Source organism: Cydia pomonella, chromosome 3 (assembly GCF_033807575.1).
Source record: "Cydia pomonella isolate Wapato2018A chromosome 3, ilCydPomo1, whole genome shotgun sequence".
Lineage (NCBI taxonomy): Eukaryota > Metazoa > Arthropoda > Insecta > Lepidoptera > Tortricidae > Cydia > Cydia pomonella.
Window position 1 is genome coordinate 20083693 of NC_084705.1, and position 25553 is coordinate 20109245.

Here is a 25553-nt window from a genome sequence, read left to right on the forward strand (position 1 = left end):
TTCAATGTATTAAATTTATACATTATTTATTTATTTTACATTCAAGAAGCTAATAATAATTGTAGTTAAATATGTATCCCTCCTTAACGTAGACCTTAGATATTATGACCAGGAGGTTAATTCTGATTGTAAGGTTATGAATTTGATATGGATTTGTTATGGATATCATCTATCAGTGTCAAAAGTGTCGTTATTGCTAAAATTAATTGATTATTAGAATATATTGTGATTTTCTTTTCATCTTTGTATTTCCTTATACATAATATCCGAATTTCTAATAGGTAAGCATCTCATTGTAATATTAATTAACCAGTTAGTGACGTCTGATAATCATGTTTAAATAAGAAATATAAAAAGACTAGAAAAAACTTTGAATAATCTATATTTATTAAGAGTATCTTTTCTAGAATTCGTCTCTACAGAGTTCTATTCGAGACTTGATACTGTGTGCGCAAGTCGAGACCCAGGTTTCTAATTAAACACCCGGTGCACGGCACATTGCTCGCTAGAAGCGACCTTTTTATTATTAGGTATTAATTAACTTGCTATGTATTATCAAGTATTATGTTTGTACGGGTCAAATCTTGCAAGTTAAATTTGACCCACTTCAATGATGCTGAAAATTTGCATACGTATGTAAATTGAGTGACAATGCAATATGATAGTACCATCGAGCTGACCAGACAGGAGGTGGCCATAGGACGCAACCTAATTATGGAAACAAAAGTACAGTCAGCGATAAAACGTATCAAAAAAGAAGCTTTTGGTAAAAAAAACTCATAACAAGCTTTTATTTAACTTGCTTTGGCCTGTTAGTAGGTATGTATGCTAGTTAGTCAATGTGGATCGAATCTTGCAAGCTAAATTTAACTCACTTCTCGATTTCCGATTGAGCTGAAAATTTGCATAGGTACATTTGTAAATCGGGTTACAATACCATATTATCGTACTACCAATCACAAGTGAAGTCCCAATAATAGATGAAGTAGTTATAATGAGACATATAAAAAACTTAAAAACTGGAAAAAGCCCTGGGCCGGATAACATCACAAATGAAATATTAAAGACCGCTGCTCCCTTATTAGTGACACCCTTGGCACATTTATTTAACCTCATTCTAAAAACAGGAACAGCACCCAAACAATGGACGCAGTCAAACATAATACTTTTGTATAAAAAAGGGAACCCAATGGACATAGGAAACTACAGGCCCATCAGTTTGATGTCATGTACATACAAACTATTTTCTACAATCATACTATCCCGAATAAGCAAAGCAATTGACAGACGCCAACCATGTGAACAAGCTGGATTTAGGAGTGGGTACTCGACTATGGACCATATCCACACTCTGGAACAGGTTATAGAAAAATATCAAGAATACCGAAGACCATTATACACAGCATTCATTGATTACGCTAAAGCGTTTGATACAATATCACATTCCTCTATATGGGAAGCTTTAAGCCAGTGTAATGTAGACCCTACATACATAAGAATTATAAGACACATTTACGAAAATTGCTCAAGTAGAGTCAAATTAGACAAACTAGGACCTGATATACCAATAGATAGAGGCGTCAGGCAAGGCGACCCGTTGTCTCCAAAATTATTCTTAGCAGTACTTGAATCAGTAATCAATAGTCTCGACTGGAACAATATAGGAATATACATCAATCGTAAATATCTGAACCATCTGCGGTTCGCGGATGATATTGTACTAATGACGGAACACTGCGCTCAGCTAAAATACATGTTACAAACTTTACATGAAGCTAGTGCAAAAGTCGGTCTAAGAATGAACTTTCAAAAAACAAAACTTATGACCAATAGCGCTCAAAAAGACATAACCGTTGATGGGACGCTACTAGAGTATGTAGACAGCTATATCTACCTAGGTAAGCAGATATCATTTAACAATCATCGTAATGAAGAAGAAGTAGACCGACGAGTAAAAATAGCTTGGAATAAATACTGGAGCCTAAAGGAAATCCTGAAAAGCAGTATGAATATGAAAATTAAGAAAAAAGTTATGGATATGTGTATTTTGCCTTCACTGACTTATGCAAGCCAAACGTGGCTGTTTACTGCAAAAATTAAATCAAAAATAACTACATGCCAGAGAGCAATGGAGAGAAGCTTGTTAAACATGAAAAAAGTGCAAAAAATACCCCACATAAATATAAGAGCTGTAACAAAACTAAAAGACGCCCTCAAGCACGCTAAAGTACAAAAATGGCGATGGGCTGGACATGTAGCCAGGCTGTCTGACTCGCGCTGGACCTTGAAAGCTACCACCTGGAAGGGACCTGCAGGCAAACGACGCTCCGGCAAACCAAACAGTCGTTGGACTGATGACATTAATAAAATAGTTGGTAAAAACTGGAAATATATAGCTGCAAACAGAGATAGATGGAAGTCCTTGGAGGAGGCCTTCACCCGATGAGGGGTTCTTGTCCGCTACAAATAGTTAATCATTTGTTTATAAAAAATAATATGTTACTTAATATCTAAAAATTGACTGAACAAATAACAAATAACAATATAAATTAAAAGAAAAATGACATACCTACTTAAATTATGTAAACGCTGACTAAAAATCAATGTAATGTAATGTAATCCTGGACTCGAAATAAAAGGCTTTTTATTTTTTATTTATTATTTATATTATCGTACCATCGAGCGAGCTAATCTGATGATGGAGACAAAAGGTGGCCATAGGAACTCTGTGAAACAACGCATCCTAATTGTGTTCGGGGTTGGGGGTTGTTAGATTTGTCATCGAGATACAACAAGAGTATTAGTTGGCTGTGGAAAGAAAAGTACAGTCAGCAATAAAAGCTTGTTCCAAAAATTAAATTATTGGCAATAGCTTATTTCCATTCTCTATATTAATATTTCCCCAGCTCTATGTCCACGCACATTACACGCGCGGAAGGTCACCAGTTAATTGCATATAGCCTCTTGCGAGGTTCTTTCAAATATTCTTGTGGTCGTTGTGTACACCATTGCCGAAGCGAAGCTATAGGTAACAAAAACTGAGTCTATAAAGATTGATTAATGTTAGATAGTCAAAATAGATCATATTTTAGCATTACCTGAAGTTTGCTTTAAGTTCATAGTCAGTCAATATCCTTATAATACATAATTCCGTACTTATAATGCATAAATATTTTATGACAGACATATTAAAAAAAATTTATCGATTGAAACATTCAATTAAAAGTATTTAAACCACATTAAAACTTACCCATCTTAAGGCCAGCCTGACCAGGAGCATTCGAACTTTACAAATCTTAATTTGATATAAAATTTGAGATAATTTTTAGTCTCATATCAATTTATGAGTGCGAGCGATATACACTAAGAGTATGACAAAAATCAATCCTCAAATCAAAATCAAATTCCGCTCTAACTTCAGTCGATAATTATCACTCACAATATTAAACTCGAAAAAAAGTATAAAATTGTTCAGTTGTGATTATCTTGCAAAATGATAGAAATTTCATGATCATAATCATAATCATTCTTTATTGCAACCATGGTACAGTATAGATGTTATACATGATATACAATGTCTCACATGGACCCTGGAAGGGCACAGCATATAATATCTTATTCATAACTCATAACATATTATCATTTATTGATTATTTAACGACACGCCTGTGGGTCAAGTGCAAGTTCCGAAAAGTGTTCATAGTTCTCGGAAATTTTAGAGGAATTTCACAAGAAACAAGCGAAACTTTCATTTTGGAAATGGAAAACACGAAATTATGAGATTTTTTCGAAATTATTCTATGTGGAATTTTCGCAATGTAATTTTCCGACAGCACGCCAATACCTGTCGGCACCTTATCCTGGTGATATGAACTTCCATCCTGATCTGTTTGGTTAGCTCTTCCCTTAGTCGACGTGAATACATATAAATTTCTCACTACATTATAGCTTCGCCTCGCTATAGCTTAGAGGGCACTGGTTGCAGCGCGCCTGTCGCGCTGTTGACTCGCGACAGCTTTAAGCTTTTTGTGCTTATGAACTTGTTTCGCGTACTGTGTCAATGGAAATAACACGTTAATAACACGTTTCGTGCAAACGCTTACGGTCTGAAAGCGTTCTAACTGGCAACGTGTTGTGGGGGTTGCAAATTGAGCAAGGTTTTTACGCCGAGGGTCGGTAGTGAATTCAAGAGAACGTACTTAGACAAGGTTGGTGTTTTTGTGAGATCAAAGGCTGAGGATTTGTGAATCGGGGTAATAGTCGACGCGAACTCGAACAATTTCTAGAGTCAGAATGTAATACATACATACTTCCGAACTAGGATAGCAACAGAAGTTCAATGAAGAGTAAGGTGTCCTTAATACTACGTTTTAATACCTATCCCTTCCATGTAACACAATAATAACCCCCAGCCACCCTATTCGCCGCTAGAATTCTTTCATAACCGTCACGTCCCACCTCGCTGAATAACGGAGGAATGCGCCGCTATAGCGCTATAAGAGTAATATAACGCAATAACCACAGTCGCTGGCTGCAATAGTAACCGCAATAGCGCGTGCCGAGGCGTCCTAGAGGGCCGGTGCACGGCACAAGCGACAGCGAGTGTTCTTGGCGCCATGGAGGTGTACGATAGTACGGTATGTACAGAGGTATCATATATCGTACATATTAGAGTGAGTTCTCAACATATAAACATACCTACTCCAACAATTAAATTACGCGTGCAAAAATATAATAATACGTCCATATCTCGAGGTTAAAAATGTGTGCCATGTAGGTAATATGATTTATAATACAAGATTAATAAGCTAAACTTCCGAATAATGTTTACAAATATTTTTACGTGACAGTTACCATAAATAGAAATGAACTGTCATAGGGTTCATTACTTGACGCCAGAGGGACAGTTATTTATATGTTAATTACCTAGTCTACCTACTATCCTTATCACCTAATGTGTTATTTATTAACAAAACTGCATGACTGAACATCCGAACATCATATAATATTTTTTTATTTATCATCTTTTGATTTGCACCACACGCCTTCTTCCGTTGGTATGCGCGTCGTCGTGGCGATATTGCCATTAAAATGGTGACATGGTGTCATTTTATAGAACACTTTAGTGTTGCCTCTGGGTTGCTTACGGTTATTTACATGTTAATTGGGATATTTACATGTAAAAGTGTCCTAAACCGTTATTATTTATCGTACACCTCGTTTTTTTTTTAAATATAACTTGGTTAAGTAAGTCATAAGTCATACTGTTGTAAGGTACACGTCCGAGTGTTTGCCACTGTTACCATACAGTATGTCTCATTTTAATAGAGGTGACAACAGAGTGTCATCTGGGCATTTTCAGCGAAAAGTGTACCATATACTTTTTTTTCAAAAAACCATCATCTTTTTAGTTATTTCTATTTAGAATTACGACGACTATCGATTTAAAGAGGAAAAAGATTTTCCGGAAATAATTGACAGTTTTGTTTGTATGGACTTTCACAAAACTGGCTTCAAAAATTTGTATAAAAAACTGGACACTTTTGTTCTTTGTGTTTTCGAAAAAAGCGGCCAAGTGCGAGTCGGACTCGCGCATGAAGGGTTCCGTACAATTTAAGACGTATTAAAAAAATCTTCTTACTAGATCTTGTTCAACATTTTACCACTTTGGACACACATTTTACCACTTTGGAAGTGTCTCTCGCGCAAACTATTCAGTTTAGAAAAAAATGATATTAGGAACCTAACTATCATTTTTGAAGACCTATCCATACATACCTTACACGTATATGTTTGATGAAAAGAAATTTTTTTAAATTTTATGACGTATTAAAAAAAAACTACTCACTAGATCTCGTTCAAAACAATTTTCGGTGGAAGTTTGCATGGTAATGTATATCATATATTTTTTTTAGATTTTTCATTCTGTTATTTTAGAAGTTACAGGGGGGGGGACACACTTTTTTTCACTTTGGAAGGTTCTCTCGCGCAAACTATTCAGTTTAGAAAAAAATGATATTAGAAACATTAATATCATTTTTGAAGACCTATCCATAGATACCCCACACGTATGGGTATGATGAAAAAAATTTTTTTTTTTTAATTTCATGACGTATTAAAAAAAAACTACTTACTAGATCTCGTTCAAACCAATTTTCGGTGGAAGTTTACATGGCAATGTATATCATATATTTTTTTTAGATTTTTCATTCTGTTATTTTAGAAGTTACGGGGGGGGGGGGGACACACTTTTTTTCACTTTGGAAGGTTCTCTCGCGCAAACTATTCAGTTTAGAAAAAAATGATATTAGAAACATTAATATCATTTTTGAAGACCTATCCATAGATACCCCACACGTATGGGTATGATGAAAAAATTTTTTTTTTTTTAATTTCATGACGTATTAAAAAAAAAACTACTTACTAGATCTCGTTCAAACCAATTTTCGGTGGAAGTTTACATGGCAATGTATATCATATATTTTTTTTAGATTTTTCATTCTGTTATTTTAGAAGTTACGGGGGGGGGGACACACATTTTACCACTTTGGAAGTGTCTCTCGCGCAAACTATTCATTTTAGAAAAAAATGATATTAGAAACCTCAATATCATTTTTGAAGACCTATCCATAGATACCCCACACGTATGGGTTTGATGAAAAAAGATTTTTTGAGTTTCAGTTCTAAGTATGGGGAACCCCCAAAATTTATTGTTTTTTTTCTATTTTTGTGTAAACATCCTAATGCGGTTCATAGAATACATCTACTTACCAAGTTTGAACAGTACAGCTCTTATAGTTTCGGAAAAAAGTGGCTGTGACAGAATCGGACAGACAGACGGACATGACGAATCTATAAGGGTTCCGTTTTTTGCCATTTGGCTACGGAACCCTAAAAAGTAAACCGTATACTTTTTTTCTAAAAACTAATTGGCCAACAGCATGTTGAGCATTAGGTCTCCTTACATTCCACTATAAATCTAAATTAACAAATTACTAGACAATTTACCAACCGATATTCTCACTTTAACAGAGAGGGCACACAATCCAATATCTCTAAATGAAATTACCTTTAATCCTACACGCTCTGTAATATCTCTTGCGAAAGATTAATTTTGTTTGCTCCGCAGCGGGGCGCCTCGCGAACGAGGGGGATGTGGCACCTTATTAACGCTTATTTACCTTTATAACACCCATATTGATATTAGCCGTCTGCATAAATATAAGAAATCGGAATATTAGGAGCACTGACAGTTATCATTCCCATTATTTTATCTTCATATCTTTATAGTTATCTTATGGCTCCTCTACACGATGGCCCAGTGCTGGACCAGCGAGATGGCCATGCGATGGTTATGGCTCCTCTATACGATGGCCCAGCGCTGGTCCAGCGAGATGGCTATGCGATGGTTGATCGCAGTCACCATGGAATAGGCCACGTGTAGATGCATACGCACCATCGCTGGCTCACTGCCATTGATGTGCGGACGAAAAACCGACACCGTGGCCATCCCATCGCCAACCCGCCGCGCCATAAGCCATCCGACACCACTACCCTCTCTACACACCATCTGAGTGGGCCAGTATGATGGGCCTATCGTGTAGCGGAGCCATTAAGGATTTTACTTACTTAACAGTTTTATAGAACACATGGAAAATAGAGACACCGTCTTATATCTCGTAGTGAGCAAGTCGCTTAAAAATATCTGAACACTGCCTAGGCTTTAGAGTGAATGTTTATATATTTTTCAGCAAGCTCTTTAGTACAGAGTACGGGTGTGTTTATGTATATTGTAATGCCAAGTTCAGAAGGGTACCCAGGGGGTCCAGGTTACCACTATAACAAGTGAATGTACAAACTCATCTCACGAAACCAATCCGATTTTAATATGACTAAATTTTTCCCAACCCAATGACCATGGGGTCATTATAGGGCCTGGTAAAGTTATATTTTTGCAACAAAAAATGTAGTAAGAGTCTGTGCGGAAAGAGTCGTGTAATGTAGTATGGGGCCCAACACAGAAAAAAAATAGTTCTCCAGCCAAGTAAATACTCTTGTGTCAAGACATTTTGTGTTTCCTATATAAGGAAACAATAAAATTCTTGCGGCAAGATATAAAATATTTCAAAGTTTATTATTTAAGCTAAAAAAATTAATTCTCTATCCGAGCTATAAAAAGTTTTTTTTTAAAAGCTCATTATTCTCACCAAGAGCGTTTACGTTTTGTTTTAAATATTGTATTTTTTAATCGAACCTGTCTTAGTGCAATACTTAAAGAACTTGTGCCAAGAAACTTTGTTTCTTGGGGTTAGATACTCATAATTGAATTGAGAATTTTATTATATTTCTTTATAAAAACAAGAAAAAGCATTGGTTCAAGAGTACGTTACTCAATGTGAAATATGACATTATTTATATCTAGAGCTAAAATCTCTTAGCGCCAAGTTTAGTATGTCTTGAATAAAAAATGAATTTTCTTAAACCAACATGATTTTCGTCATTCGTCATCTTTGTAGTTTTCAATAATCCTCTTCATCTTCTTCTTCTTCCTCGCGTTGTCCCGGCATTTTGCCACGGCTCATGGGAGCGTAGGCACTAGTTTTTGCGAAAGCGAGTGTCATCTGACCTTTCAACCCAGAGGGTTAAACTAGAGAGGCCTTATTGGGATTAGCCCGGTTACCTCACGATGTTTTCCTTCACCGAAAAGCGACTGGTGAATATCAAATGTTCGTACATAAGTTCCGAAAAACTCATTGGTACGAGCCGGGGTTTGAACCCGCGACCTCCGGATTGCAAGTCATACGCTCTTACCGCTAGGCCACCAGCGCTTTTGTCCTCTTCATCAAATTTATTGATACTATTTTATGTAAAAGTCTCAAACCAAAGTGTTGGTGCTTTTTCTTTTAAATAGCTTTGGCTCTTGACTGTATATTGACAACATCAAACCAAGAATTAATCGCTCTTGCGTAAAAACTTAAGTCTCAAAGCAACATTTTGGTGCTTCTTCTTTGAAATAGCTTTGGCTCTTGACTGTAGGTTGAAAACATCAAACCAAGAATTTATCGCTCTTGTCTAAAAACTTAGTCTCAAAGGAAAATTTTGGTGCTTCTTCTTTGAAATAGCTTTGGCTCTTGACTGTAGGTTGAAAACATCAAACCAAGAATTAATGGCTCTTGTATAAAAACTTAAAAGTCTCAAACCAAAGTTTTGGTGCTTCTTTTTTAAAATAGCTTTAGCTCTTGACTGTATATTGAAAACATCAAACCAAGAATTAATCGCTCTTGCCTAAAAACTTAAAAGTCTCAAAGGAAAATTTTGGTGCTTCTTCTTTGGAATTTGGTAACATTTTTGGTTTGAGGTAGAGTTACTCAAGATAAAACCGTTTTTTAAGAGCGTGCTATATCTCTTGCTAAGACTTTTTTTCTTGCGGCGAATAATTAATATCTTAACTCAAATCACTACCATTCGCTTTAAAAATGTGTTAAGATAAAACTAAATAATTTTTATTCTCCTTTAAAAAATTATGTTGTTTTTAACTCAAGACATATTTATTGGACTAAGCAATTTATTATTTTATTTAAGCAACCGTGCGCAAGAGAGTTTTGCGTTTTGAATTAACATATCTTTTTTATCTGTGAATACATTCCACGACTCTTCTCTTTCCGAACAGACTCTAAGTTTCGTTTAGTTGATTAATAAAAAAATTGTATCAAGATTTAAGCAATTACTGTAAGCATCCTGAATAAATGTATTTTCTTCCTTTTTTTCTCAACACCTAATTGGCTCTACATTTCGCTACTCCTTCGTTACCTTGAATAAGTAAAAATTTCGTGATCCATTATTTAAATCACAAATGAAGGTTCCATGTGCAATAGAGTACATAGGTATGCAATAAAAAAAATTGCCTATGACCCAATTTTCCGCGTGAACTGAAATTTTACGAGTACACCATCTATGTAATGCAATATAGTTTTGATGGTACCATGTGCTGACACGACGATGAACGTTAAAGGTGATTATTGGAACTCTGCAAAGTTTACATATAAATAATACAATCTCATTGAGTGTAGACTTTAGTGGATCCCAAGACAAGCAAAACAGTCTTGTATCAAAATTAAGGTTTTTTTTTACAAAAACAACTTTATTTGAGTGTATCAAATATCAATATTCCCAATAGGCCTTTGTACGCCTATCGTGCAGTTACTTTCATTCATTTATTTTATAAACATTTTTTTAAATTGGTAGTTAAAATCGTTTCTAGCATATCAATCATGTTTTTAAAAACCGTTTTAAGCAAAAAACCAACAGATGCACTTACACAAAGCACTTTCACCGCCCACACCAATTAAATCGGTTCTCGAATCTCAATACAATCGGCATCAATATAAATACGCTGGTAACCCTCGCGGCGACTGCGGGATGAGGCGCGGCGCGGGGGGAGGCGGCGCCATTGATTTAGCATTAACTGTGGTGTAGGGTTGAACGGCGATTGACCTTCAATTGGCAGGTCAATAAATTAATACCTAGCGATATTTTGGTACAATTATTAGTAAAAAGGTAAAATAAACCTCTTTTATTTTGATCTAACTAAGCTTTATCTATTAGTTGTCCTACGAAAACTACTCACGGCTCATTACAAACATTAAGTCCGTGGAGTATAATGCGTTTATTTCGACTATACACCCTAATTTGGTCGGAGTTGTCATCCCAAGTAAATTAGGGTAAAAACTCCAAATGTCACCAGCGGTGTCGGGTTTCACCGCAAATGTCCACAGTAACTTAATATTCGTTCAGGGCAATCGACTACGTTATCTACAAATTCGTGATACATATTGGTCTATTTATGAAAAAATAATGTCTGTCTTCTGGACAAAAATGTTTTTGAAACACGCCACTGAGAACACCTTTCTAGCCAATTAACGCAATCGTTTATTTTTATACGAAATCCTGCCTTACAGCAGTTGATGGGCGAAAGAAAAGTTTCTATACAACTATTTTATCCTCTTAGTAATAGTTTAAAATTTATCTCTTAGCCTCGAAACTCAAAAATCAAACAGGATTATGTTCGGGCTAAAATAAATAAAAAGTATCAATAAAAACATTTCACTTAAATGCCAATTTTCCCATTTTCATTCAACCACAAACTGAAATCTAGAACGGTCATCCACTCATACGCTATCATCGTACCCTTTATAACTACGGCGAATCTAGGATACAACCCACTCCTTCACAATCCGCTACCATTTATATTTCAAGTGGCACTCCGGAGTTATACCTATTTATCTTCCTTCCTCTTATTTGACATCGTATCTTCTTTCCCGCTCTCATGAGCAGGATGCAACCTGGGTTTCTATTGTAGTGGTATAATGAATCCTGGACTCCATTCGGCTCGGTCAGCAGAGGGTTGCGTCTAAATGTTTTGCTTTGAGGGTTTTGCTGTAATTGAGTCCCTTGAACCTTACCTTTTTATTGTAGAAATAGAGGCCCAAATTGAATTATATGTCACATTTTATTATTTAGACTATTCACTGAATAGCAATAGTCTATCTATACAGTACATTTATCAACCAAGCTAAACTTACTCATGACTAAAATTTATTGATGTGATAAATTTACGCATTTAGTAAATTTGTAAATGCTTTACTCGTAATTTTGAATGTCGGTAGAAAAGCTGGTTATATGGACAATTTTGTATGTATTGGAATTCTATTGCTAACAACTAATTATGGATGTCAGTGAATGATACCTCTTCTAATTGAGGTTTCTACTCTCCAGCAATAATTACAAAGATGTTAAAGTGTACAATTGAAAGAACACACTTGTATACGTAAATACACCCTTATCGTATTACTTGTTCAGAACTTGTTATAATGATCCCAAACTCGTGTAAAGAAAAATAAGGACACTCGATAGCTCTCCAGATCCGCTGGCCAACGTTTATTGAAACCTTTTTGTGTAAAAATAGAAAAAAAAACTCAATTGGAATCACTGTTAAAACGGGCAAGAGATGTTTTACATCCTTAAAACCGTCTTCAACATTGCATATTAGGAAAACCACCTTATTTCTAATACATTAAAAATCACTTTATATTGTTCTGTTACTCTCTCGAACTCGCCATTTAACCATGGGGTTGCAAATTTTATTTTGAACCCTATACTATTTGTATTTAGGGTCCGATTCAGGTTAATCGTAGGTTGTTTATTTGTGCTAGGGTGATCCAGAGCTCTCCAATTTCGGTAAGGTTAATGGTTCAGTAATCGACAGACGCGTAGACGCCTGAGGGTCGCTGCGTTTGATATGCGAGGAGATAGAGTCGCTAGATCTACATTTGTATCTTTAAACTAAAGATCTACTACTTAGTACTACGCAAGGTGTATTCAAGTTTCACTTACGTATCAAGGAATAAAGGAGTAGTCATTAATGCCAATATTTGCCAATGCATGCTAATAAATAAATATGGTCAAATAGTTATTTACTAGCCTGAAGCTATATAAATATTAGAAACACACGATTGACTGAAACTCGTCTTTATCAAGTTAAGTGTTTTCTAGTTTACTAAATCAGTAGACGTGACCCAATTTTTGGCTTAATGTATTTGCATTTTAAATACACATTCGCATTTAGCTTTTGTATTAATTGTATTTAAATAAAAATGTTATATAATATGGTCAGTTCTGACCACAGTTCACCATTTAGACATAAAGTCAACAATGTGGATTTTGTAATATATGTATGTAACAGTGAGGCTCTTCTAGTGCGGCTTTTGAAGTTTATCTAACTTGCAATTGTCCAAAAAACGGTTTTTACAATCTGTGTAACCAATACACCGATTTTCCGATTCATCCGTGCAAAAAAATACTTACAAAGATTAAAAAAAAACTTGAATTTCTATTAGTATTATTAAAGTACCTACCTACTTATTCCGTAAGTACCAGGCAAGTACCTGTTTTGTATCCATAGATAATGAGACCCCCAAACCGTGTTTTCGCAAACTTATAATACATAAGTTTTGATTGTTAAAAACACTCCTTAACCTGTCCGGAAAACAGTATTTTTATCACGTCCCCTTTCCTTGTAACCGATACACCGATTGATTCGTGTAACGCAATACACGGGGCTTCTCCGTTTTTATTAAATTTTTCTGCGCTTTCTTCGTCTGATTGTTTGCTTTGTTTTTGATTGCGCGCGTCGGATTACGTGGGGATGTAATCATATTGTTTCATACAATCAGTGTTTGCGAAGACTGTGGAATGCTTTTTGAAATTTTTACATGTAGGGAAGCCAAGTAGAAAGTTTCCGTAGATAAACGATAAATGCTAGTCTTCTGCGAAATGTTCTTAATTTGAGGACAGCCGCTTCGTTTCAGCTTTTTTATATTTTAATTATCACAATCATTTAAGTCTTGATATTAAGCAACCCGACAAATAATTTCGTAATTTATAAAAAGCAGACCAGACACATATTAGTACACACTTTGTGTTATTATTATAATGTATTCTTAAATAAATAAACAACATTTAAAACACTATAAGCAGTATACCTACAAGAGTACAACGCACATTTTCTTATCTGAAAAAGTTTTTAGGGTTACGATTTCTAACTTATTAATCTGTTTGTAAAATCACCCTCCGCCTCCGCGGAAACAATAACTGGTTGAGGGTGCCATGGCCGGCGTGCCGACCACAGACATATATTTATATAGACGTTATAAAAATGTTATCCAAGTTATATAAAGAGTTGCATTTTATATTTTAATCTAGCTAGATATATATGCTATACCTATACATACATACATACACTCTTATCAATCTGTCTGTTGTAAAACAAAACTTCTTTTTTTGAAACGGTGACAATTTAACTCAATCCTAACATAGCCCTTTAACATTTAATTTAAGGCCTAAGCCGAAGGCGAGGGCCTTATTAACACGATTTTATAATTCTTGTACCACCCTTGGCACACACACTGGTTTTCTTTTCATCACACTTGTGAGGAAAACACTAACCCCCTTATTCATAAACGTCTACTTAAGTTGACAAGCCGCTAATAATCGTTAGTCCCTTTCCATCATACCAATACGTCGGAAAGGGACAAACGATTATTAGCGGCTTGTCAAGTTTAGTACACGTTTATGAATAAGGGGGTATGTTTTTAGCGAAATAATTCTTAAATACATTTCAAACATTCATTCCATATTGTCATTTTTGACAGGTTAGGCATTGTAGGCACAGGCCTGTATAAGTCAGCATTCAGCCACGATTGAATATTGTGTAAAAATATTTTAAACAGATATTAAAGTAATCAAACTATTTATGTTTAATACACAAAAAAAAATATTTAAAAAGGATATATGTGAAAAAGTAAAACTCATTTACACCTCCATGCGTAGAAATAGAGTGGATTATATAAAAACCCACTATGCCCATGGGTATAATGAAATTTAAAAAAATCTATTACGCCCGTGGGCATAAAAAATAGCTCATTCCATCTCAGTATGCTGACATACAATAACACCGTTTACGAGCAAGTGTGATTAGAAATTATTTGTATTTTAGCTGCAAAGTGTATTAGGAATTAGGATGCAGACCTCTCTTGGTCCTAGTAGTACGTACTAGATATATATATATATATAGAGGTAGCCCATATATTAAGGAAGGTACTTTGTACATATTTTTCGCACTTTGTTCGTGCCGAAATTTATTACCTTGACTATACGCGAAGTGGCATTAGTATATTACACCGTGTTTTTTGATTTCCGTTAATTTCAAGGGTGCATTCCTGAGCTTAAATAAAGTAATTTTCTCAAAGACACTAGTATTCTAATTAACTCCATTTCGGAAATAATCAATACCTAATTATTTTTTATCTTATAAGGCCCTCACGAGCGTATACATTTGCCTTAGGACCTGTTTACATATTGATTAGTGTTTAATACGAGTGTGTACATTTGCATTTGTGTGTAGGTTTAGTAAAACATAAATACTATATCGGACGATTGATGTTCGAAATTATATTGATATGACACAGTTTTCAATTGTTTGGTTAAAATAAATGTAATGCCCGTGTTACGACAACGCTATATGCAACATTTAATTACATTTTATAAAAAAAAATATAAAAAGAAAATATTTATGTGAAAATTAACTATGCCGTTTAGTTTCCTTAAACGTACTTATCCATACCCCGGACTACCATACTAACGGAATTCAATAAAAACACGATGTATAATGCATGTCTGTGCCGGCCGGCGGCGGGACGCGCGCGGGACGTCGAGAGCGGTTGCTAATTAGTTTTCATTATCTGTACACAATGTATAGGGTTAGCTGGAGTGGTCTGGCGGAGGTGCGTGGCCGGTGATATTGACAGTCATTGTGGCTATACCCCTCAATGGGGTTGCGAGAGGTTGTGAATTCATTCAAATTGACGCCGTCAGTGAAAAATCAATTTTACCTACAATTACTGTGTACAAATTAGGGAGGTAATGCGAATTGATACAAGATATTCATGCAAAAGATCGTAATATAATTTAAGAAAAACAATATTTGTCTATTTTTAAACCGCTGAAAAACTTGGAAGACATCCTGTAGCGTCTTCTGTATTTTTGGAGACAAATAGGCTGGTTTAAGTGGTAGAGGTACCTAAATCGGTTTAATAAGTTACTTGGGACTTATTCATTTATTTTAAAATTTGATTCAGGCTATTAAGGCCCATATTACATATATAGGTACCTTTATAGACAACATACATATAAAGCAGATCATCGATTCTGAACCCGGAAGAAAAACCATCGCGAAAATGATACAGACTATTACAGTAATGCGTATATACGCATTTTATGACGGAAAAATATTTAATATTGGGTAAAAATGAATCGGGAATTAGAAATACATTATATTATTAAATACCGTATTTCAATATATATGTTTAGTACCTGGGCGACCGAGCTTTGCTCGGTTATAACTATTTATTGTAATATGGTGGTGTATAGGTGATAATCTTAACTAAATTTTTTTACTAAATTAAACTTGTCTAAAACAATAAAAATTAAAAAATTATATATAAACTTGAACATATAAAAAAAAAAACAAAAGTTAGTCACCGGGCGAGATTCGAACCCGTAACACTCGTTTAGCAGTCCGCGTCTTAACCCGCTGGACCAGACGGACAGTGGCCGGCAACACGAAATTAGCGACCATATTCTTCGTCGAAAGAAAAACGCATGAAAACTCGAAAACACGCGTTTTCCCAAACATAAGACTAATCTAGATCGATTGTTTACCCCCAAAAACCCCCATATACCAAATTTCAGCAAAATCGTTAGAGCCGTTTCCGAGATCTCGGAAATATATATATATATATATACAAGAATTGCTCGTTTAAAGGTATAAGATAAGCAAATGCTTTTCGTCAACATCTTTATTAACATTGACATGACAAATTCACACAAACCATGAGGTAATTTACACTAAGGAGTTATTTATATATTCTCTTTGCACTAAACTTTATGGTGGGTAGACAAGTTTGTATTCTAGTTTGACACTAACTGCCACTGTCTGTCATAGCCTCATAGCTGACATACGTGCGTTTTTATACTATAATTAGTATCACAGTAGGTACCATTTATTATCTATTTCTTCATCCCTTCGTTTAAATTACAAACGACTTTCAAAATACCTAAAATACTTAGGTAAATTAAAAAACACTAACTTTACTTTGCATTTTGGTTTAAAGTTTGTAGTTTGCTGAATACATTTACATGTATTCAGAATAATAATTTTAAATAAACTCCTTTGATACAACAAGACGCATTCATCTTTTTTTTAATCTGTCAAATATTTGTAAGCAACGCCAACATTAAATAAACTATAAATAAACCTTATTATTGTCGAAAGACGTAAAAAATTGGTCAATTGACTCACATTTCATTAGAAAATAATGAACTACAAACAAGATCAAATTACTTTATATTACATGAGAAAATGATTTCAGTTGTTTTACGCCGGATTTTGAAATTTTTTATGAAAAATGCCGTACTATTTTTACGGAACAGTATGAATAGTATTGGGAGCGTGCACGACTGTCACGCAACCTAGTGTCCGCAAGTCTAGGGGAAAACGTCAATTCACTACATCTTATAAAACTACTCCAAAACTAAAAACTACTGTACCCCTAGTGTAAATAAATTCGATTTCGAAACGTGACGTACGCGTTTGCGTTTAGTCTCATTTTGTATGTGATTTAGAAAGAGCGCGCCAAGCGGGACGTTTTGGAAACTCAAAATCCTATACAAAATGACACTTAACACAAACGCGTTCGTCACGTTATGATGTCGATTAAATTTACACTAGGGGTACTGAACGGATTTTCATACGACTTTCATCTATCAATAGAGTGATTCTTGAGGAAGGCTTAAGTATATAACTTGTTAAGGTTTTGTGTAAATTGTTTGAAATATAACGATGTTGTCGGAAAAAATCACGCTGGCTAGGAGCTTTAATCGAAAACGCTGCCTAATCCGTTTGAGCTATAACAACACAATGTATGGTGGGGTTGTTTCTCATTCATAGGTCTACAAAAAAGTCCGCGATGTTAAATGTCTATCTTTTAAGGATAACTTACCTACTATATCCATTCTTAACTTCTTGAAAAAGATCACGTAATATGTGGCATTTGCAAAGCTATTTACATGGATACATTATTAACAATTATCAAAATAAATACGTTAGTTATATTAAGCATTTCATACAGCTTACAATGGTCCCTTACACCATCCAATTTAAATGAATATTTCAGGAGTAATCGTAAATCAAAGTTTCATTTCGAGCCATAATGTTAAAGACGCTATCCGCAGTTAGTTCAAATTTTTACCACCTTATGCGCTGGGATCGCTTTACTTACCCCCACCATGCGGTGCGCACGGTCCCAATACGCACATGTGTTTCAATGTTTTTCTTTCCAGATTCATATTTTCACTGCAGGACTCCTCCACATTCCCATTTTATTTCGTGATGCTGTTTTTACCACCGTAATCTAGAGATACTGAAGATTAATAAGACGTTCGTTATAATCCAAAACGCTCCAGTTTGTTCTGGGCCCAAGTACGTATATATCTCCTTTCGTAAACTAAATAACTAAACACTATTTTGGCGATAGAACGGCATGGCTATGTTGAATCGTCTGCTCTTGTGTCGGATTCGGCAGTTAGCCCCGGAACCTCTGAAACTCTACACTCTTCGGCCAGAAGTCTGTGCACTGGATGGTCCCCTGCAGCGGTCGCGGCACGCGCACCACAGAAGAGTTGAAACACGTAGTGGCACGATCGAAGCTGGAACACTCTCAACGTGTATCTGGTCTTCTAGTGTAAACCACCACCACCAATTCTTCAGCAGCCATGGCGGCGTGGTGCAGGCGCGACACATACAGCGCCTTACTCAGTGGAGCGACCAGCAAACCAGAATTAGCCAGCTTGGCGGTACCACACAGACTCTTACGAGGCGCCGTGCGCGCTTTCTTCTTTCTGGACACCAGTGTGAAATCCTTTACTTCTACAATGGGGTCAAGAGCTTCTCTTTGGGAGCCGCTTAGCTTATCAATACCTTTTGAAGGCCACCCCGGTTTGATGCGAGTTTCGGACCGGCGACGACACCTGCATAAGCACGACGTAATTTCGAGAAGGCGGGCGGGGTGATGGGGGTTATTAGGAGGAGATACCTTATTTTAACGCATATTTTGCCCGCCATGACTCACAAGGATGAGGGACACGACTCCTCTGCTCTGAAAGTCTTTCCTAGTCTTTTCTTTTATAGAAACTGCAAAGCTACGCATATAGCGCTACGTTACGACGTATAGCAATAGCATTTCTTGCACGGTTTTGTCAATGCAGCGAAAATGAATCGAGAAAGCGCAATGACACCATGTAGTGATTGACGCTGAAAAGTCATCTATCGAATAAAATATTTACCTACTTATTTTATAATTTTATTACCAGTTATCAACACTGTCATTCCTCCATAATATTCTTAATTTAATATTACTGCATAGTGTAGAATACAGATGCGTTGCACCAAAATAGACGTATAATATTGACAAACACCACGACGACACGCACCCTTTTGATAGAATTAATAAAGGGCAGATATTCAAATGAAAGGATACGTCTGTTTATTACGATTATTTGTTTATTGTGATGCGCTCGCCCTATATTAAATACAGTGGCTTTGCGACAGCCCTACGGTTAGGGTTGACTCGAGCTCAATGCAGATCCAAATTAAATTACTAGTGAATATGGAGATAGGCCCGAAGTGTTTTGCAGCAGTTTTATGTATAAGTATAGGTAATGCTTTTTGTATGATAGTGAATATCATTGTTTTTCCTATTCTGGCTTGTGAATATAATACCAGTTTTCGAAGTTCAGAAAAAAATTGACTGTCAGTACCTACTCAGTAACAATAACAATAAATTTCAAATGGCTTCATGGCACTGGCAATATTGAGTATCCTTTGAGTTAGTAATAGTTATACCTATAAGGCTTATAAGACCCTACTTGCAATACCTAATTAATGACTGTTAACAAAATACAAAAAAACTTATGTAATTTTAATGCTTAAGTAAAAAATTCTGCAAATTTAATAATTAAATTGCCAACCCTACCAACAAGCCACCGTATGATTGCATTGTAATAGAATACTAATTCCTCAATCGAATGCATAACCCTGGCTTCGCTAGTCTACACAATCAAAACGCACTTCTGAGTTAATACATTAAAGTTCAAATTGGTTCAAGCAAGTTTTCTAATAGGTACCCAACAATTGGTTTTATTGTTACCACCCGCCGTTTCAAAGTTTCTCCGCTGGAGTCACAACTTAAAACTTTTACGCTGACGAAATTTCAACCGTGCATGAACAATTTTAAGGTTGTAAATGGGTTGCGGTGATAAGTATTAAATAATAGGTGTCACCAACAATTGGTCCAGAGGCTGGGGCGGTATTGTCGTATCGCTAATCACTCGAGAATGGACGGAAGGGAATTAGGGGTTAAGTCACTTTTGGGGGCTGTTTTATGAACTTCTAACTAATTGAATTTCCATTTTATTACGGAGTTTCAGGAAGGTTATTTTATTTCGATATACTTTTTTAATGCAAGGTAAAAGTTTAATAAGATTAGATTAGATTTAGATTAACTTATTGCTAAGGGCTATCAAACAACTACTTATTGTATGTTTAGGTTCGTCTGATAAGGTTGGATTCGGGCAGACCAGCATTTGGTTCGAGTATATACAAAACTATACAAGTACAGAAGTTATTTTACTCGTTTTTGCTCTCAGATTATGGCTTAACATTTGGAAGCTAAGGTTGTAAGGAATCTACCAAAATTTTCTGTGTAATGCGGCTTTTCAGGAACCCCATAGATTTCGAGCGTTAATATAAATATAAGAGTTATTTAGGCATAAGTCGCCCCTCGGAACGAAACCCGCTGCCCACTAATTAGCTTTTCTCAATTCAGTTATTCCACAGTTATTTTACTTTAAAGCTATTAACTTTTATTCATTTTGTTTTTTGCTTTTATTCTTTCTGCCGTTTAGCTTTTAACGTAATCGCCTTTGATGCAGCCTGCTCAAAAAACGAAGTACATACTAATTTAGGGAATAAATAATGAATGTGCTTTCCTGACGCAAATAGTTAGTGCTGTCAATTATGACGCCACAAATTGTCAAGTGTTTGCTTTGCTGTGTTTTATATTTCGTAACTTTCGCAAGCATGATTTGAAACGCTAAATCAACTGCTAGATACTTAATTATTTGCCCTCCTCTAACTGAATGAATCTAACCAGAGTGGCTAGGGATATTACGTACCTTTACCTGTGTGTGTGCTCTCCAATTAACCAAAGATCAATGCTTTAGTGTCAATACTCGATGATAATTAGTCCAAAGAGACTGTACGGGATTCACAGCGACAAACAATCGAATCACGTCCACTGCACGCGGCAATAATTCGAGTTTACAATACACTGGCGCGTCAACAGCGCGGAGCGGGCGGCGGCGGGTACAAGCCCGTAAATTATGCAGAACACCGCGCGGCCGTCGCGGTACCGGCCATTACTCAGTAACCTAATTACTGTTCGATGCATGGTGATCGTATAATGCTTAATAATAGTCGGATCGCATATATCTGCAGGGCAGCTTGTGGCGAGCTGATGGGGAGTAACGACCCCACGGACCTGATTAATCCCGAGAGTCGTTCAGGGTCTCCGTCTCCGGCGTGTCTTCGTCGGTCGGAGTGGACCCCAAGGAGACCCGCAGGACTCTCAGCTCTGGCTTGCCTTCATTGGCTGTCCAGAGAGGAGTCGTTAGAGCTAAATGCTCCAGGGGGGGAAGTGAAAATTTGCATAAGACGCGAGTTGGCACAGTGGCTTTTATCAGCCACCGGGTAGAAAATGGCGTACACCTCTCGACACCCCTGAGCCGCTCACACCGGTGTTGCTCCTGGTCGTCTTCACGCCGGCAGTTTCAGGGGCCCATCTAGTGGGCGGCAAATCACCGCCTGCCTCGATAACAGGTGAAATCATTGTTATGGCAGGTGTCCGGACGTCTTTGCAATAACCCACCCACAATTGTCCACCCAAACTTCAATCCATAGACCATTATACTGTGCGCTTTTTCTACAATAGACCAGGATTTGTAGGCCCGTGAAATCCAAAAAGAAGTCGGATGGTATAAGCTTGGGAAGATTAATTCTTAGGTAAACAATATGTAACCAAATCATCATGTTCACGAGTGGAGGCCTGAGTAACTTGTGACGCTGCGCTCAGGCAGTGGGACGTACCTACCTGAACTACCTGTAGTAGGTATATCAGGCGAAGAATATTATTAAAATACGAGTAAAATAACCATCTACGGGCCAACGTCGCTACTGGGGGCTACTGCGAAAATAGAAGTTCGTGAGTTGCGGGCATTTTTCTCTGTCACTCTAATTACGTCTTAGTGAGAGTAAAAGAGAAAGATCCCCGCAATTAGCAAATTTCGGTTTTCGCGCTAGGCCCCCTGTTACCTTCTACTAAAACTGATGTGAACTGCATTTACAATTGCATGTAGTTGTTCGTTTTCTTCAAGGTCCTCGATGAATAGAAAGTACAACAACATACATATTACGCTTAAGTGGTACGCTGAGAATAGGGAGGGATAGAGGAGGGAGCAATGATGGGTGTTCATTTAGTATTGTAGTTGGTAGTATAATCATTCTAACAATAAATAGGTACTATCACTCCATCCACCGCCGTGCCGCCGCGTGTGCTGTGCCAGAAACACCCTCGGGGCAACGCCGTAAATCTCCTCCATTGTCGCGTGATATACGCCGCTACAGTTTATTGCATTGCTGCTGCTGCATACTGCTGTTCTGTTTCACGCAGCATTTAATGTCCTTTGTTCACAACGGCTTAACATTTCATAATTAATTTGATTTTCAGATTTCTTCGCCCTTTTGCGCGAATGTACAAGTGGGTAAAATCATAATATTATTTACTTCCACTAAATGAATCTAACACTTTCATATCAGTTTCAACTTTCTAAATAACTATGTAGGACCTATATATGACGCCTCGTAGATAATTGCGCTTCAAAGTTGCATCGCTGATGATACCGCAGGCAATTTTCAAATGCATTATTATTATATGAATATTGTATTGCAAATAAATGTACCTAGTGATTGCACACGTTTGCTCGCTCTAGAATAAATTGCGTGTAAAAATGCCACGTGATCAAATGATACGTGATGAAATAGGTACTATAATCAGAAAGAAAGAATTGAATTGGTTGCTGTCAATTCTCTCTCTTATTTGTAATGCTTTGCTTCTTAATGTTGAAAACATGTTTATATATTTGCATAATAGCCACAGCTAAAAAGCAAACTAAAGTAGACATCTGTATTAAGAACTCATTTCTTCACATAGCGATTCAAACACCAGTGTTTCCTTTGTGAATCTTATTTGTACTAACCACCGCGTATTATTTTAATGAAATCCGTGGGGGCGTCCTTTGTGCTCATGAAAAGGTTTTTTTCGTTTCGTTTTGGTCGTTGTTCGTTCGTTTGCTGAATGCGAACAATCAAACAGTTGCTCGCGTCTCGATTACGTTTTATTGAGATGTTATGTAAATCGCTCAGTTTATTGGTTCAGATTGAATTTTAATTTAATAATGTTATTTTAAGCGGCAGATCAGGTAGCTGTGAGTTTGAGTTTGAAAAAAAATATCTTAATAAAAAATACTCTAGTCATCGTTTTTCTGTACCTAGTTAGAAATCTGTTTATTAATGTTAATTAAAAAATCCCTTTCCAACAAATGGTGTATGGTTCTTGTAAAACTTACCCCGTTAAACTGGTTAGTAATTTATCATTTATATCATATCGTTTGAATGGAGTAAATACTCGCTTGATAAAGTTTGGCATGACATAAAATTAATAACCTAACGTAGCGTGTCCCATAATCAGAGATCATTGATATCGCATGTTTCAAAATTAAACTTTGAACTTATGATAAACGTTATTCTAGGTAAAACATTAGGTACCTAAATACCACAAAAAAGTAAACATCACGCACACACTTGCTCAATTCTGCTCATACAGAATTAATTAGTAAAACGTCTTCAACTTTTCCCCAATAATTTAATGAATTCTTCAACACCGGTTTTCCGCTAAACTAACCGATCGCCCCCCCCTTCCCACTTCCTGTAAAACAATGGTGGCCATTAAACCGGTGCGCGCGAGTGGACGCGACTGAGTGCGCGACTGTAGTGCGCCGCGATTCGGCGATATTGTGAGCAATGTGGTTTAACATATGTACTGGTATTGTTCGCCAGGCTAGCTGAAAACAAAGGGGAGAACTATGTTTTAACGGTCTTTGTTCTGAAGAGTTAGTTTATAGAGGTAGGTTTTAGACTACGTAAATTCGTCTGGTGTATAGTTTTCGGCTAACAGTTAAACTAAATGACATTCACCATCACGAATCAGAGAGAACACTAAGCCTTCTGGTTAATAGGGATATCCTGAAAATAAGTCTGTCAACTTGACATATCTAACAGAAAATTTTCTTTGCCAACAGCTCAGAAGCGTGCGCGGATCACAGAGGTGTGCTCCAGCCCCTCGCCTTCCACGGACCAGCAGCCTGAGTCCAAGTCTCCTCCGCAAACCCCGCCGCTTACCACCCCTCCCCCGCGCTCGCCTTCGGACCACGAGCTCAACGTTGAAGAAGAACTCGAGGACCAGTCTGAGACCTCCCTCACCCCCGAAAACCTCTCCATGAAGGCGCCCAGAACCGAAGACCCGACTACAGTTAAAAAGGAAGAAGATGACAAGTGGGAGAGCCCTGATTTTAAATACAAAATGTTCAGACGAGAGCGCAAAGAGTCATTACCTGAGCAGTCCGACGACTGCTCGCCTTCTTTCCAGAAATCCCCCGTTGACGTTCTTATCAAAGTTTTTCCAAGGAAGAGTCGTCAGGAGATCGAAGCAATCCTATCGCGCTGCAAAGGGGATGTCGTCGCCGCGATGGAAATGATGATAAATGGAACCGAGCCACCTACGAACGCTTACAATATGACGCAAGAATCTCCTCCTTATATGCAAAACTATCAGTCGAAATCCGCTTTTTCACCACTGTCGAATCAGAGTTTTAAATTTTCCCCTTCTCGGAGGTTCCTGACGCCGCCATACAGCGGGACAGGGTACCTGCCGACGGTGATCCGGCCACCACCGGAATACCTGTCGGGGTTCATGCCGCCGGCCGAGCTGATGTACGGCAGACAGATGCCCGTACCCTCGCCCGGGACCTCGCCGCGCTCCGACAACACCAACACTGAATTCTCCGACTAGGGGTACCCGCATTGGACAGTACTGTGAAGTGCTGATTAAGGACTTGTGATTATATATGAATGTTATGCTTACTTAGTAAAATTATACTTGACAACAAGAAATATGTGGTCAACGGTTGAAAAAATCTGCCCATCAAGAATTATTATGATGTGACGACAGTTTGCTTAAGACGATTTATGTTTATATCGATCATATTTAAAAGCTTATCATCACTAAGGATTTAAGAATTTAAGGATCCATGCTCAATGCAAATACTAGTACATTCTACATCTTAGATTTATCTACTAATGTTTAGTACCCATTCTCAAGCTAGTACTTAAATAGATTAAAGTATAAGGAGTATACGATGTTCGCAAAAGTATTTACGTGACCATAATGTAATTAGAGTCTAATCTAACACCTTAACAGTCATAAAATAAAGGTAAAAACTTTTTTTTTGCTTGCTTTCAATCATTAAGTAACGTGACCAATTTCAAACAAGAACAAGTATAACAGGTACCTAATGAACCTTAATTAGATAAATTAGTTTGATGGTTATAATTTAAAACAACACTTGTCGAGTAGTTCCTAGTGATTTCCCAAAAGTAAGATGGGACAATTTGGAATGGAAAACATCGAAAAACTATCGGTTTTACCGAACTATTCGGAGAACTATTCGGAGTTTTCCCGACTGCAGTATACGAAAGAGTGTTC

General features: G+C 36.9%; 1 protein-coding gene across 1 annotated transcript in view; it reads left to right on the plus strand.

Moving 5' to 3' along the window:
* Positions 1 to 25292, plus strand: part of LOC133516252 (doublesex- and mab-3-related transcription factor A2) — a 38997-nt gene extending 13705 nt beyond the window's left edge. The window contains exon 4 of the mRNA XM_061849087.1: positions 24091 to 25292. Coding sequence (XP_061705071.1) covers positions 24091 to 24860 — 770 coding nt within the window. The 3' untranslated portion in view covers positions 24861 to 25292. The remainder of the gene's footprint in view (positions 1 to 24090) is intronic.
* Positions 25293 to 25553: the final 261 nt, after the last annotated feature.